Source organism: Danio rerio, chromosome 9 (genome assembly GCF_049306965.1).
Source record: "Danio rerio strain Tuebingen ecotype United States chromosome 9, GRCz12tu, whole genome shotgun sequence".
Classification (NCBI taxonomy): Eukaryota; Metazoa; Chordata; class Actinopteri; order Cypriniformes; family Danionidae; genus Danio; species Danio rerio.
This window is the reverse complement of record NC_133184.1, coordinates 41,173,973-41,186,673: the sequence shown is the minus strand read 5'-3', so window position 1 is coordinate 41,186,673 and position 12,701 is coordinate 41,173,973. Positions and strand designations below refer to the sequence as shown.

Below are 12,701 nucleotides of genomic sequence, written 5' to 3'. Positions count from 1 at the left end.
AGTTGGCGGTTCATTCCGCTGTGGTGACCCCGGATTAATAAAGGGACTAAGCCGACAAGAAAATGAATGAATGAATGAATGAATAAAGGTAAGATAAGACAAAATTAGATAAAAATTAATGAAATAAAAATAATAAAATAAAAGTGGTAATTAAATTAAATAAAAGTAATAAGATAGAATGAGATAAAATAAAAAACTCAAAAAACTTTAATCAAATAAAAAAAAACTTTAATTTTAATTAATTAAATTAAAAAATAAAATAAAGCAAAAATAACTATTTAAATTAAATTAAAAGTAAAATAAGATAGAATGAGATAGAATAAAATCAATTATTGAATTAAATTAAAGTTAAATTGAATTAAATAAAAAGCAAAAATGAATCATATTAAATAAAATAAAATAATATTAAAATAAACCAAATTAAAGAATAAATAATTAAATTAAATTAAAAGTAAGATAAGATAGAATGAGATAAAATAAAATAAAATAAAATTTTAATTAATTAAATTAATTGAAAAATAAAAATGATAAAAAAATTCATAAATAAAAATAAAATAAAATAAAAATAACTAATTGAATAAAATTAAAAGTAAGATAAGATAGGATGAGATAAAATAAAATAAAATATTGTATTAAATTAAAAAAATAATTATTATAAAAAAAATAAATTAAATTATTTTAAATTCAATTTAATTCCATTGAAAAACAAATAAAATTAAAAATGAATAATTACATTTAATTAAATAAAAAATAATTATTAAAATTAAAGATAGAATTAGATTTTTTAAATTAAATAAAATGAAATAAAATAAAATAAAATAATTGATTTAAATAAAAAATAATTAAATTAAATTTAAAAATAAATTAAAAATGTAAATTAAAAAAATAAATAAATAAAATAAAAACGTACCATCACCAGTGGTGTATTATATTTCATAATGTATATACTATAACAAAACATGGGCTTAAAACAACACAAGAAAGCAACAGCAATAAATTAAATGAATGAATAAATAAATGAGGTTAATGTTTTGACCTTAATGTTTTTTCAAAAAATCAAAAACTGCTTTTATTCTAGACGAAATAAAACAAATAAGACTTTCTCCAGAATAAAAAAAAAAAAAAACATTATCAGACATACTGTGAAAATTTCCTTGCTCTGTTAAACAGCATTTGGGAAATATAAAAAAATAAATAAAAAATTAAGGGGCTAATAATTCTTCAACTTCAACTGTACATAAATACATTTACATACATGCATACATACACATATACATACATACATACATACATACATACATGCATACATACACATATACATACATACATACATACATACATACATACATACATACATACAAACATACATACATACATACATACATACATACATACATACATACATACATACATACATACATACATACATACATACATACATTCATACATACATACATACTATACATAAGTATGAGGTGAACTAAAGATGTTGTTGACATAAGCAGCTCACTATTTTTGGAAACAGAGCCTCTTCTTATCTCTGCAGTATACAGTAGACAACACTTGAAGTGGATCAAAATCTTTCATTATGTCTTTGGATAAAGAACTATTTTTGATCCACTTCAAACGGTGACTCCTGAATTCTGATCTCATTTATAGCCATCATCAAACCATTGCACTGCCTTCACACAGACACTACAGTACATGTCACCACAAGAAAAGTCTCTCCTCTCTCTCTAACTCTCCTCTCCGCTCATCTCGACCATCCTCACCTTCATCCTCTCATCACAGAGTTTAAATCCCCAGCTCGTCTCGCCACCAGCCGCCTAGCTCCAGTAGCCTTAATTGTCCAAACGATAAGGACGACGTAATTGGAGAACTGCGCAACTGTGAAATGGATTTGAGTTCCATCTCACGCTAATGAAGCTATTTACTAAGTTGAGAGCATTAAACAGTCTTGTCGGATTTCTGCCGGATTGCTTTTTCCAACGTTTCTGCAAACTTAAATCTGTATTTCTACTCATCCCACTTGATGCTCAGTAAATATTTCAATATGCCGTATTCAAATTATTTTTTTAAAGCATAATTAGATTTGGAATCAATTTGTGCATTGCTAAACGGGGATTACATCCAAACAAGAGTGTCGCTTCTTGACCTAAAAATGTGTCTGCACTATAAACCACAGCAGTTGAGCCGCTAATGAAACTCTCAGAGGCTAAATATTCTGTGCTTTATGGTCTTCCTTGTACTTTTATCAGATTGATGGTGTGTAATTGCGAGAGCCGGGTGTGTTTTGAAAAGCGTGTTTTATAGCAAATGAATCAACATATCATCTCTCTTCTGAGTGGGCCTTTAGTACAGCGCCATGTCTTTTGTTTTGGGGAAAACAGGCCATTTAGTGTCTATGCAGTAATGGCTCGCAGTGTCATAATGGCAGTAGTAAAGTGGTATTTCAGAGGAAGGCCAGTTCACAGTTATCTGTTGAATCTATTCTATATACATAATTATGCTTGCATTGTGTATTGAATATGTACCTTTTCACTAAAATGAAATGGAGGCTATATTATGCAGATTTGAAAGTGAAGCTGTCATGGAGACATTGTGTGTGTGTAAAGTGGTAGATGACCTTTTTGTACCAACATTTTTGCTTGGGGGTGTATGTGTTAGGAAATGTTCATTAGAAATGCAGACACCAATACAATAATTTAAATTTATTTGTCATTTCTATTTAACTGAGCAAAAAAAGTAAATAAAAACAATTACAAAATAAAAATAATAATAGTAATAATAATAATAATAATAATAATAATAATAATAATAATAATAATAATAATAATAATAATAATAATAATAATAATAATAATAATATTTCATAAAATAATTTATTCATTTTCTTTTTGACTTAGTCCCTTTAATTAACTGGGGTCGCCACAGCCGAATGACCTGCCAACTTATCCAACATGTTTTTATGCAGTCGATGCTCTTTCAGCTGCAACTTATCACTGGGAAACCCATACACTTTCATTCACACACATACACTATGGACAATTTAGCCTACCCAATTCTCCTGTACCGCATGTCTTATGACTGTGGGGGGAAACCGGAGCACCCGGAGGAAACCTACGTGAACTCAGGGAGAACATGCAAACTCCACACAGAAATGCCAACTGACCCAGCCAAGGCTCGAACCAGCGACCTTTTTGCTGTGAGGCGACAGCACTACCCACTGCGTCACTGCGCCGCCCCAATAAGAATAATAATAATAATAATAATAATAATAATAATAATAATAATAATAATAATAATAATTATTATTATTATTATTATTATTATTATTATTATTATTATTATTATTGTTGTTGTTGTTGCTTTTGTAATAATAATATTAAATTGCAACAACAATAGTAACAATAACAACAACAATAATAATAATAATAATAATAATAAATTACAAAAAAAAATAATAATAATAATAATAATAATACATTTCATTTATTTATTTATTTATTTATAAAAACCCATTTCTAATAAATCTGACACCAAAATGTGACATTAAAAGTTATAATTTTGAGATAAAAATGCTAAATTATGACAAATAAAATGGGTGTTATAAAAGACGATGTAAAACTGTTTTTTTTTTTTAAAGAAGTCAAATGTAAAATATGTAAAAAAGTTTAAATTACGACTTAATGACTTGCACAGCATGTGTGTTTATGTGAGCGTTGTGTATTTTTGACAGTTTAAGCTCTACAGGATGCAGATTACATTAAATCATCTGCCCTCTGACTACCATTTCATGTGCTCCTGCTTCAGATGTGACGGGTTTAAGATGCATGCAATAAATAAACTTTAATACTGATGAAGAACTGCAGTCACGTGAACATAACAGCTTTTGAGATGATAGTTAGAACCAAATTAATGTTTCAGACAGTGAATAACAAACAGGAGATGGAGCAGTGGCTGGGGAGCAGCATATTATTTACATTTAAAAAGACACTCACTCACACACACACAAAATTATCAAAAGGTGGCATTAAAAGATCTATGAGAATTTTTTAACTGAAACCTCACTTTCTGAAGACCATTGCTTCAGTTATATTTTACAAAAAAAACAAAAAGAAAACAAGCAAAATATGTCCCCTTTAAAATAAGCATTTTGGCGTATTCATTTTTGGACCTGTAATATAGTTTTAACTGCTTTATGCACAACCCATTACCCATACCCATTAGGCATCAATGATGTGTAAACATGGATGATGATGTAACAATTTATCCATCTATTTCAACTTAAAGTGTTTCAGAATTGTATGTTTTGTGTAGTTTTCTTTTTCTTTTGGCATCTTTCAGTAAATTCTTTTTTTTTTTTTTTTGGACTGTAAAATAAGTATGTTTCATTAACGGCTTTGGCTTTGGATGAATATTTAAACATTTAAAAATATTCAGTTAGCAAGAGATCATAAAAGTTGCATGCATAAAAATTATTCCAAAATGAGATTGATAATTTGAAATGGTTGTAGATGAAGTATAACATGTTGCCCAGCAGGGCATTGCCGTCACAGCTTGAAATGTTATGCCAGCGCACTCAGATCAATGTACATCTGAATCCCGTCACACTTACAAACTCTTGATAAAGAATTACCACGCGTTTGTAAGAGGATGTGTGGCGTGCAGTCAGCCGGAACAAGAGTGTGCATGCAAATGCTGCCGTGGAAATCCAATTACACCATTTTACAACCACCGTGCTCGTAACGCACACAAACAAACAGACACATACACCCAAACACACATGCACAGTCACACAAACACACTCGTACAGCTTTTTTATGTGGACATCTCATCTTTTATACACTACAGACACTGTATATTCTATCCCCCTACCCATGCCCTACCTCTAAACCCAACACTCCCAGGAAACATTCTGCATTTTTGCATTTCCAAAATGCTTTGTTCTGTAAATTTTATGAACTGTTTTCCTCATGAGGACCACAAAAAAAGTGCATTAATGCATTAAATTATTCAAAATCCATATTTGTATCACACTTATAACACTTCACAAGATACATATTTTAATAAATGCATTTCTTGATTTTTATTTTAATTTTATTTTTATTAACTAATTGTTTCTGAAGGTTTTATGCGTTTAATAGAAAACAGTTGTTTTATAATATTTTTTTTCCCACAAGTGTATATAAATACAGTGTACACTGTGTTTATAATGTATTAAATACAGCTTTCTTGAGTTCTAAGACCATCTTTTTTTCCCTTCCTTTTTTGACATAAAACTGCAAATAAAAAAAAAAAGTTGTATTTGTGTTCTTTAGTGATTCATTATATGCAAGTAAATTCCTACCACCACTTTCAGAGTGGAAAAAGTTCACATAATAATGATAACAATAGGTGACGCAGAGGCGCAGTAGGTAGTGCTGTCGCCTCACAGCAAGAAGTTCGCTGGTTCGAACCTCGGCTGGGTCAGTTGGCATTTCTGTGTGGAGTTTGCATGTTCTCCCTGTCTTGTGGGTTTCCTCCGGGTGCTCCGGTTTCCCCCACAGACCAAATACATGCGGTATAGGTGAATTTGGTAGGCTAAATTGTCCATAGTGTATGAGTGTGAATGAGTTTGTGTGGATGTTTCCCAGAGATGGGTTGTGGCTAGAAGGGCATCCCGTGCGTAAAAATTGTGCTGGATAAGTTGGGGGTTCATTCCACTGTGACGACCCTGGATTAATAAAGGGACTAAGCCGAAAATAAAATAAATGAAAGATAATTATAATAACAATTGTTATTCTTGTTATTATTATTATTATTATTAGTAGTAGTAGTAGTAGTAGTAGCAGTAGTTAATATAATTAGTGTTCATTTGTTTTGCCTGTATATTCCTTTTTTATTCTCAAAATGTGTGTAGCTATTGATTTTATTCATTTGCTCGTTTTTCCATTCGTTTTAATTTTTGGATGAACTATTAGCTTGTTACCATCTTGTAAATGCAAAAAAAATAATAATAATTACAGTACGCAAGCCAAGCATTCACAAATGCGTCCTTACAGTGCATAAAATATATTGCTGGCCTTATTTCAGAAAGCTCCCTGAGCTCGTTCAGCAGCTGAAACTCTGGAGATGCGTTCAGCTTACCATATGGTCAGAATTACCGTGAATGTCTATATTCATTAGTGTGCGTATCGCTGGAAGAGGAAAGCATCAGCATCACTCTGCAGTTAAGAGACCTCACCTCCCCACATGTTCTCATTGGCTGGAGCTCTGTTTACTCACAGAACCGCTCTCTCTGGCATCTAGACAGCTGTTTAGTGCAATGAGGTGTTAGCGTTGAAGGAATCATTCAAGACAAATGCTAATTCTTACATCTGTTTTTTTCTTTTTTTTTTTTTTTCTCCCAGTGACGAAGACGGTGTGCGCGGAGCAGTGTGATGGCCGCTGTTTTGGGCCGTACGTCAGTGACTGTTGCCATCCTGAATGTGCTGGAGGCTGTTCTGGACCAAAAAACACAGACTGCTTCGTATGTCTTCTGTATTCTTATAAGACACACAAACACACACATAAACATGTTGTCATATTAAGAGTTGCTGATCTTAATCTCTGCTGTTAGTTTTTGTCACGTTATGCGTGATCAAAACAGAACAAAAACAAAAGGTGCGGATCCAAGTGCAGATATTTATTTACAGTGAAACAAACAAGGTGATCAAAATACAAAGTAACAAACAAACGACAAAACCAGAAACTAAATCAGAGACGAGGCTCAGAAACAATAACTCTACAAACTAGACTTTAGCAAAAAATACAAAAACAAGATCAGGAATAACAACTCGGAATATCAGACTTACTGGAACTGGAGATAAGAGAGACAAGGTAGACAAACGACGCGATGACAAACAGAGGTGGAAGGGTTGTATAAATAGTCCAGATAATCAACGGTAACACAGAACAGATGTGATGACAGGTCAGTGTACATGTTCCGGTGTATGTGCGTGGTATGTATGGAAATGTAGGGCTCTATTTTGACGGTCCATGTGCAGAGCGCAAAACGCAGGGCGCAAACGCTTTCAGGGCGTGTCAGAGCGCGTTTTTGCTAATTTAAGGACGGGAAAACCTGCTTTGCGCCATGGCGCATGGTCTAAAAGGGTTGAGTTTATTTTCTTAATGACTTCTAGGTGTGTTTTGAGAATAAACCAATTAGAGTCTTATCTCCCATTACCTTTAAGAGTCAGCTGCGTCGCGCCAAGAGCGCATTCGATATTTACAGGACGCAAAGTAAGTCCAAGTGGAAAAAATGAGCATTTCACTAGCAAACAGTTAACAGATTTTTAACAGAAAACTGTTAAACAGAGCATCTACTGCGTGAGAATGAGAGATAATGGATCACTTTCACATTCGCTCTTGGATAGGGAAACCTTTACGCACAGACATCAATTAGTCTACAAATAAATAATTTTGTTTGTTAAGCTATTAAGCTATTGCTATTATTAATAGCAAAACTATTTCTAAATTCAGTTATATTTTCCAGCAAACTAATAAATGAACAATAATAACAAAATGAGCTCAAAAACCTGAGTTATATCATAAAACACATGCTGTGCCCCTTATGGTCTAAAACCTGACAGGTGGGCAAATCTAAGCTTGTTTTTAATAAAACAAATATAAATATGGATATAACAAATAATACTGCTAATAATAATAACATTATACTGAAGCTAATTGTTATGAATGAACTGAAAAAGCCTCCCGAGATGAAGAAGACATAAAAGCAGTGATTTTTCATATTTATGTAGGCTAGAAAATAATGTTTTGTAATATTTTAATCCTTTATATTTATATCCTATATCTATTCTTATTATATCCTATATATATATCCTTAATAATTAATTTTTTTCATATGTAAAGATATTTGCCTATTGCTCTCTTGTGCGTATTAAGCAGTGTGTAAGCTAGGCGCAACTCTGCGCTGAAGTTTAGACCGGGTTAGTTTTGGTTTAATGAAAAATCTATTATAGTTTCTTAAAATAGCAACGCGCCAGCGGTCCGCCTCAGAACGCCTTCTTTTTTAGACCAGAACGCCTATGGGCGCACAAATGAGCGCTAATGCATTTGCTATTTAAACAGCACAGCGCAACGCCTCAAAACGACTCTTGCGCCAAGCTGAAACTACCAAAAGACTATTGCGCCGCACCTTGCGCCACACTGCGCCGGGTGTATGATAGGGCCCGTAGTCTTTCTGGGACGCTTTTGTGCCAACTGAGTCCTGGTGCACTACAGCGCCCTCAGGTGGTCACTGACGGATGTGACAGTTTTATAGTCACAGACCACATGACTTCAGTTAGTTCTATATGGTGGCAGCAGGACCAAATTTTTGTACCTGTGACCTGATATGTTTGCTTGACATAATAGTCAAATATTAATCCTCTGGGGTCTGATGGTGTTTCAGGAGCCTGGAGAAGTTCTGATATGCTTTGACATGTTTTTGTCAGTTGCTTGTAAACATATAAGTGGTTATACAAGCCCGAAGCCAGTCTGGTAAATGAGGTGGTTCTTTTTTGTTTCAAAAAGTGGACCTTTTTGCAGTTATATTTTCTATTTAATTTTGAGATTTAAATATGCAATTTTAAGCACTCTTTCAACTCGATTAGCTTTTTGGATAGTCATCATAACCACACTTTTTGATATGCCAAAAATATTTATTTATTACATTATAAATCATTAGAAAAATATCAGAATCTGTTAAAGTAAAAAAAAAAAAAAAAGTATTGTCATTTATTAGGCAAATAAATTGGCCAGCACATTTCTTCTTACACAACTTTCTTCGGGCAGAATTTAGCCATTAAAAAAAATGAAAATTAAATAATAATAATAATAATAATAATAATAATAATAATAATATTTTAGAGCTTCACAATTTTTCTATCCTCTCTTATAAAAAAAGTTTATTTGAAAATTCATGGATGATACCAACAATAGCCAAAATAGTATTCAAATCTATTTCAATATGGTCTATTTTTATTGTATTTTTGTTTTTTTCAAGAATAAGCTACAAGATTTGAAACACTATTTACCTTTATGTTTTCTCTGTTTAAAAACAATAGAGTAAAAAATTTTTGTTATCATTGGCCATACTAAAATGACAGCCAATTCCGCTTGGTCTTAAAGCCTTTTTCGATGGATTATTTTAACCATTTATGATGGCATAGCAGTCAAAATTGGACAAATGAGCTCATGTATGGGGCAAATTCTGGAATTTAAAAATTTCAAAATATAAGTCTGCTGGCAATTAAAAAACTGTATTGATATTTTTTTAATTTACATCACAATTTGGAAGGTAATGTGAATTCGAACTTATTTGTTGCTTATTACTTAATAGTCAATTTTAAAAAATACATATATTTGTATTTATTTGTTTTTGTTGTGTGTTTTTTGCTTTGCTAAATTATAATTATGTTTACCAGCAAAAGAGTGAATGACATAATGATCCAAAAAACAATAAAGTCTAAAGAAATTAGATTATTTGCTCTTTTTTTATTTCATTTATTTTTTTACAACAATGATATTGTGCTCAGCATAATATAAAGATATATAAGGATAAATATTTAAAAATGTATATAATTTAGATGAAATTTTACAATAAATTTAGAATTCTTTTTTAATTTAACAAATGTATTATCTTTCTATTCTCTATTCCACTGACCAAACTCTTGTTTTAATTAACTGCCTGTTCTACTAAATGGTTGACCACATTTTTGACTTATGAATAAGGAAGGAAGGTTTTTAATACTCGTTTACACATAGCTGTTAGTTTATATATATATATATATATATATATATATATATATATATATATATATATATATATATATATATATATATATATATATATATATATATATATATATATATATATATATATTTTTTTTATATATATATATTTATTTATTTATTTATTTATTTATTTAAAAAAAGCAAACAAAGATAATCCTGTTGCACTACTACACTTGATTTTGATTTTGCTGTTAAAAAAGGCAAAACAAATATTGCATACTTCAAAAAATAAACATGATTTAATATTTAAAAATGTTTTATTTTAACTATGTTTTTAAAATAAATTGGTCTTACACTTTTTTCTTGGTGGGGCAGTTAAAGGGTGAAAGAATAAACCAGTTTAGTAATTTTTTTTGCTCAAATGCACCAAAAAGGATTGGCTATATTCACTGAGAAATGTTCATTGTCAGAAATTGACTTAAGTGGTTGAAACATCTAAAGACTAAATGGACAATAAATTGTATTAAATAAATTATATATAAATATATATATTTTATTTTTTTTTATTAAAAGTTTGTGATTTTGTTTGTGTGTTTGTTTATTTCTCCCTATTGTTTCCTAAAGCTGTTTGTTTATTTATTTATTTATTTATTTATTTATTTATTTATTTATTTATTTATTTATTCATTTATTTATTTATTTATTTATTTATTTATTTATTTATTTATTTATCCAATCCAAAATTTGTATTTATTTATTTATTTATTTATTTATTTATTTATTTATTTATTTATTTATTTATTTATTTATTTATTTATTTATTATTATTTTATATTATTATTATTATTATTATTATTATTATTATTATTATTATTATTATTATTATCATTATTACATTTATTTATTTAGTTAGTTTTTTTCAGCTACAGGTTTTTACACAGAGAATTTCGGGTCTTTTTATTTATATTGTAAACTCTGACTCACCATCGACTCTGCATCATCCCTGAAGTAGTTTTACACCCCTACACACACATGCACACAACTCACTTACAAATAGTTCACTATGTAATAGCCTTTTCCTCCTCAACACACACAGGCACACACATTCTGTCAGTCACACGAGGCACTATCAGCCATCCCATAAACTGCGTTTGTAAAAACTGTTTCGCTCACAACAGCAGAACCATTTCGGCTCCCTATACCTTATCTGCCAGTTTTTGTTCGCCTGTGATATTCACTTCTGCAAAAGAGATCCATGTTGCCTACAGATGACTCGCTTTTGACCAGGAATCTCCCTATAGGAAACGGTCTTTGCACAGGAGATACCATTAAAATCTCATTTCCTCCCACAATGCCTTTCTGTGAATGTGAGCAGGGGCCACTTTTGTTACGTGTTGCCTGGACAGATCCCGACCGTCTTCTCGCTCCCCCAGGCCTTGGAGAAAGATTTATCGCACGTCTACGCAATTTTTTTAATTAGTTATCCTCAGCTGTAATCACTGATATTGTACTTCTCAATTGTTCCCTTTTAATTGAAAACACACTTTCGTGGCATGCATTGGGATTTGGATCAATGCCTTCAATTTTTTTTTTTTTTTTTACATCTCAGCAGCTCTACAGAAAATGATTCTTAGGTGTTTCTGAAGACAGATTAATAACGCAAACAGTCTGTTCTTATCACTCATTAGGATCATATTAATTAGTGTTAGTCTATACTGCTTTTATGTAGTATTGGTAGTCTTTTTTTATTTGGTTGAAGTTGATTGGGTGAGCATTTCTTTCAGTTCTTTTATTGCATAATGTTCTAAAGTGAGACCGCAAGACTCATTGTCAGCTGTTTTATTAAGGCGAGATGCTGCATCTGTCAGTTTTGAGCTTTTCATTAAGTGTTTTATTTTTACACTTAATCAATTTCATTCATTTATTCATTTTCTTTTCGTCTCTATTTTAGAGGTCGCCACAGCAAATGAACCGCTGATGAACAAATGAATTATTCCAGCATATGTTTTAGACAGCGGAGGTGCCTCCTAGTATTAGGAAGCACCCATACACACTCATTCAGACACACACTCATGCACTAAGGTCAATTTAGTTTATTCAATTCACCTATACATGTTGTTGGACTGTGGGGGAAACCAGAGTACCACACAAACATGGGGAGAACATGCAAACTCCACACAGAAATGCCAACTGGCTCAGCTGAGATTCGAACCTGCGACATTCTTGCTGTGAGGCGACAGTGCTAAGCACTGAGCCACTCTGCCACCCACTTGATCAATTTGTGTCTGTAAATTTCAATTATACTGCATACTTTTTCAAATGTTTTTTTTTTAACTGCACTGAGCAAATAAATGTGAAGCTCATCATTACTCACATACAACAAACTCCACATTTTTATTCATATATGTATGTGTGTGTGTATAGTGTAAGGTTGTGTTCCTACATAATTTCGTTTTCGTTATTTTTTTTATAGCTAGTTAGAGTAATTTTTTTAATTATAGAGTGATAAAGAGACCCCAAATTTTCTCAGTAAAAAACTTTTACCAATATAAACAAACAAATAAATTAATAAATTAATAGTTGGTTGATAAATAAATAAATAAATAAATAAATAAATAAATAATAAATAAATGAATAAATAAATAAATAAATAAATAAATTGACCTCATCTGATGTTCAGGTTTTTTATTATTTTTTTATTTTTTTTTGTGTGTGTGTGAAGGAAATGTATTCAAATTAGTTCATCTTTATTGAAAGATCTATGTATGTACGTATCATAGAAGTATCATGTAAAATGGTGCATCGTTTGCATATTACATGACATTTTATAAAATGTTATACAAAAAAAGATTGTTTTTTTTTTCATTCAAAGAGGTAAGGTACACAAATGACATGGAATCAAATACAAATGAAAAACAGAGAAACACAAATAACAGAAAAAT

At 30.8% G+C, this 12,701-nt stretch overlaps 1 protein-coding gene across 21 annotated transcripts in view; it reads left to right on the top strand.

The window, feature by feature from the left end:
- erbb4b (erb-b2 receptor tyrosine kinase 4b) overlaps positions 1-12,701 on the top strand; it is a 656,299-nt gene that overhangs the window by 475,096 nt on the left and 168,502 nt on the right. For all 21 annotated transcript variants that reach the window (XR_012385565.1, XR_012385564.1, XR_012385563.1 and 18 more), the window contains one exon: positions 6,393-6,511. Coding sequence is in view for 16 of the 21 variants with exons in the window: in XM_073912987.1 (XP_073769088.1) it covers positions 6,393-6,511 (119 nt within the window). In the remaining 5 variants the exon portion in view is untranslated. The remainder of the gene's footprint in view (positions 1-6,392; positions 6,512-12,701) is intronic.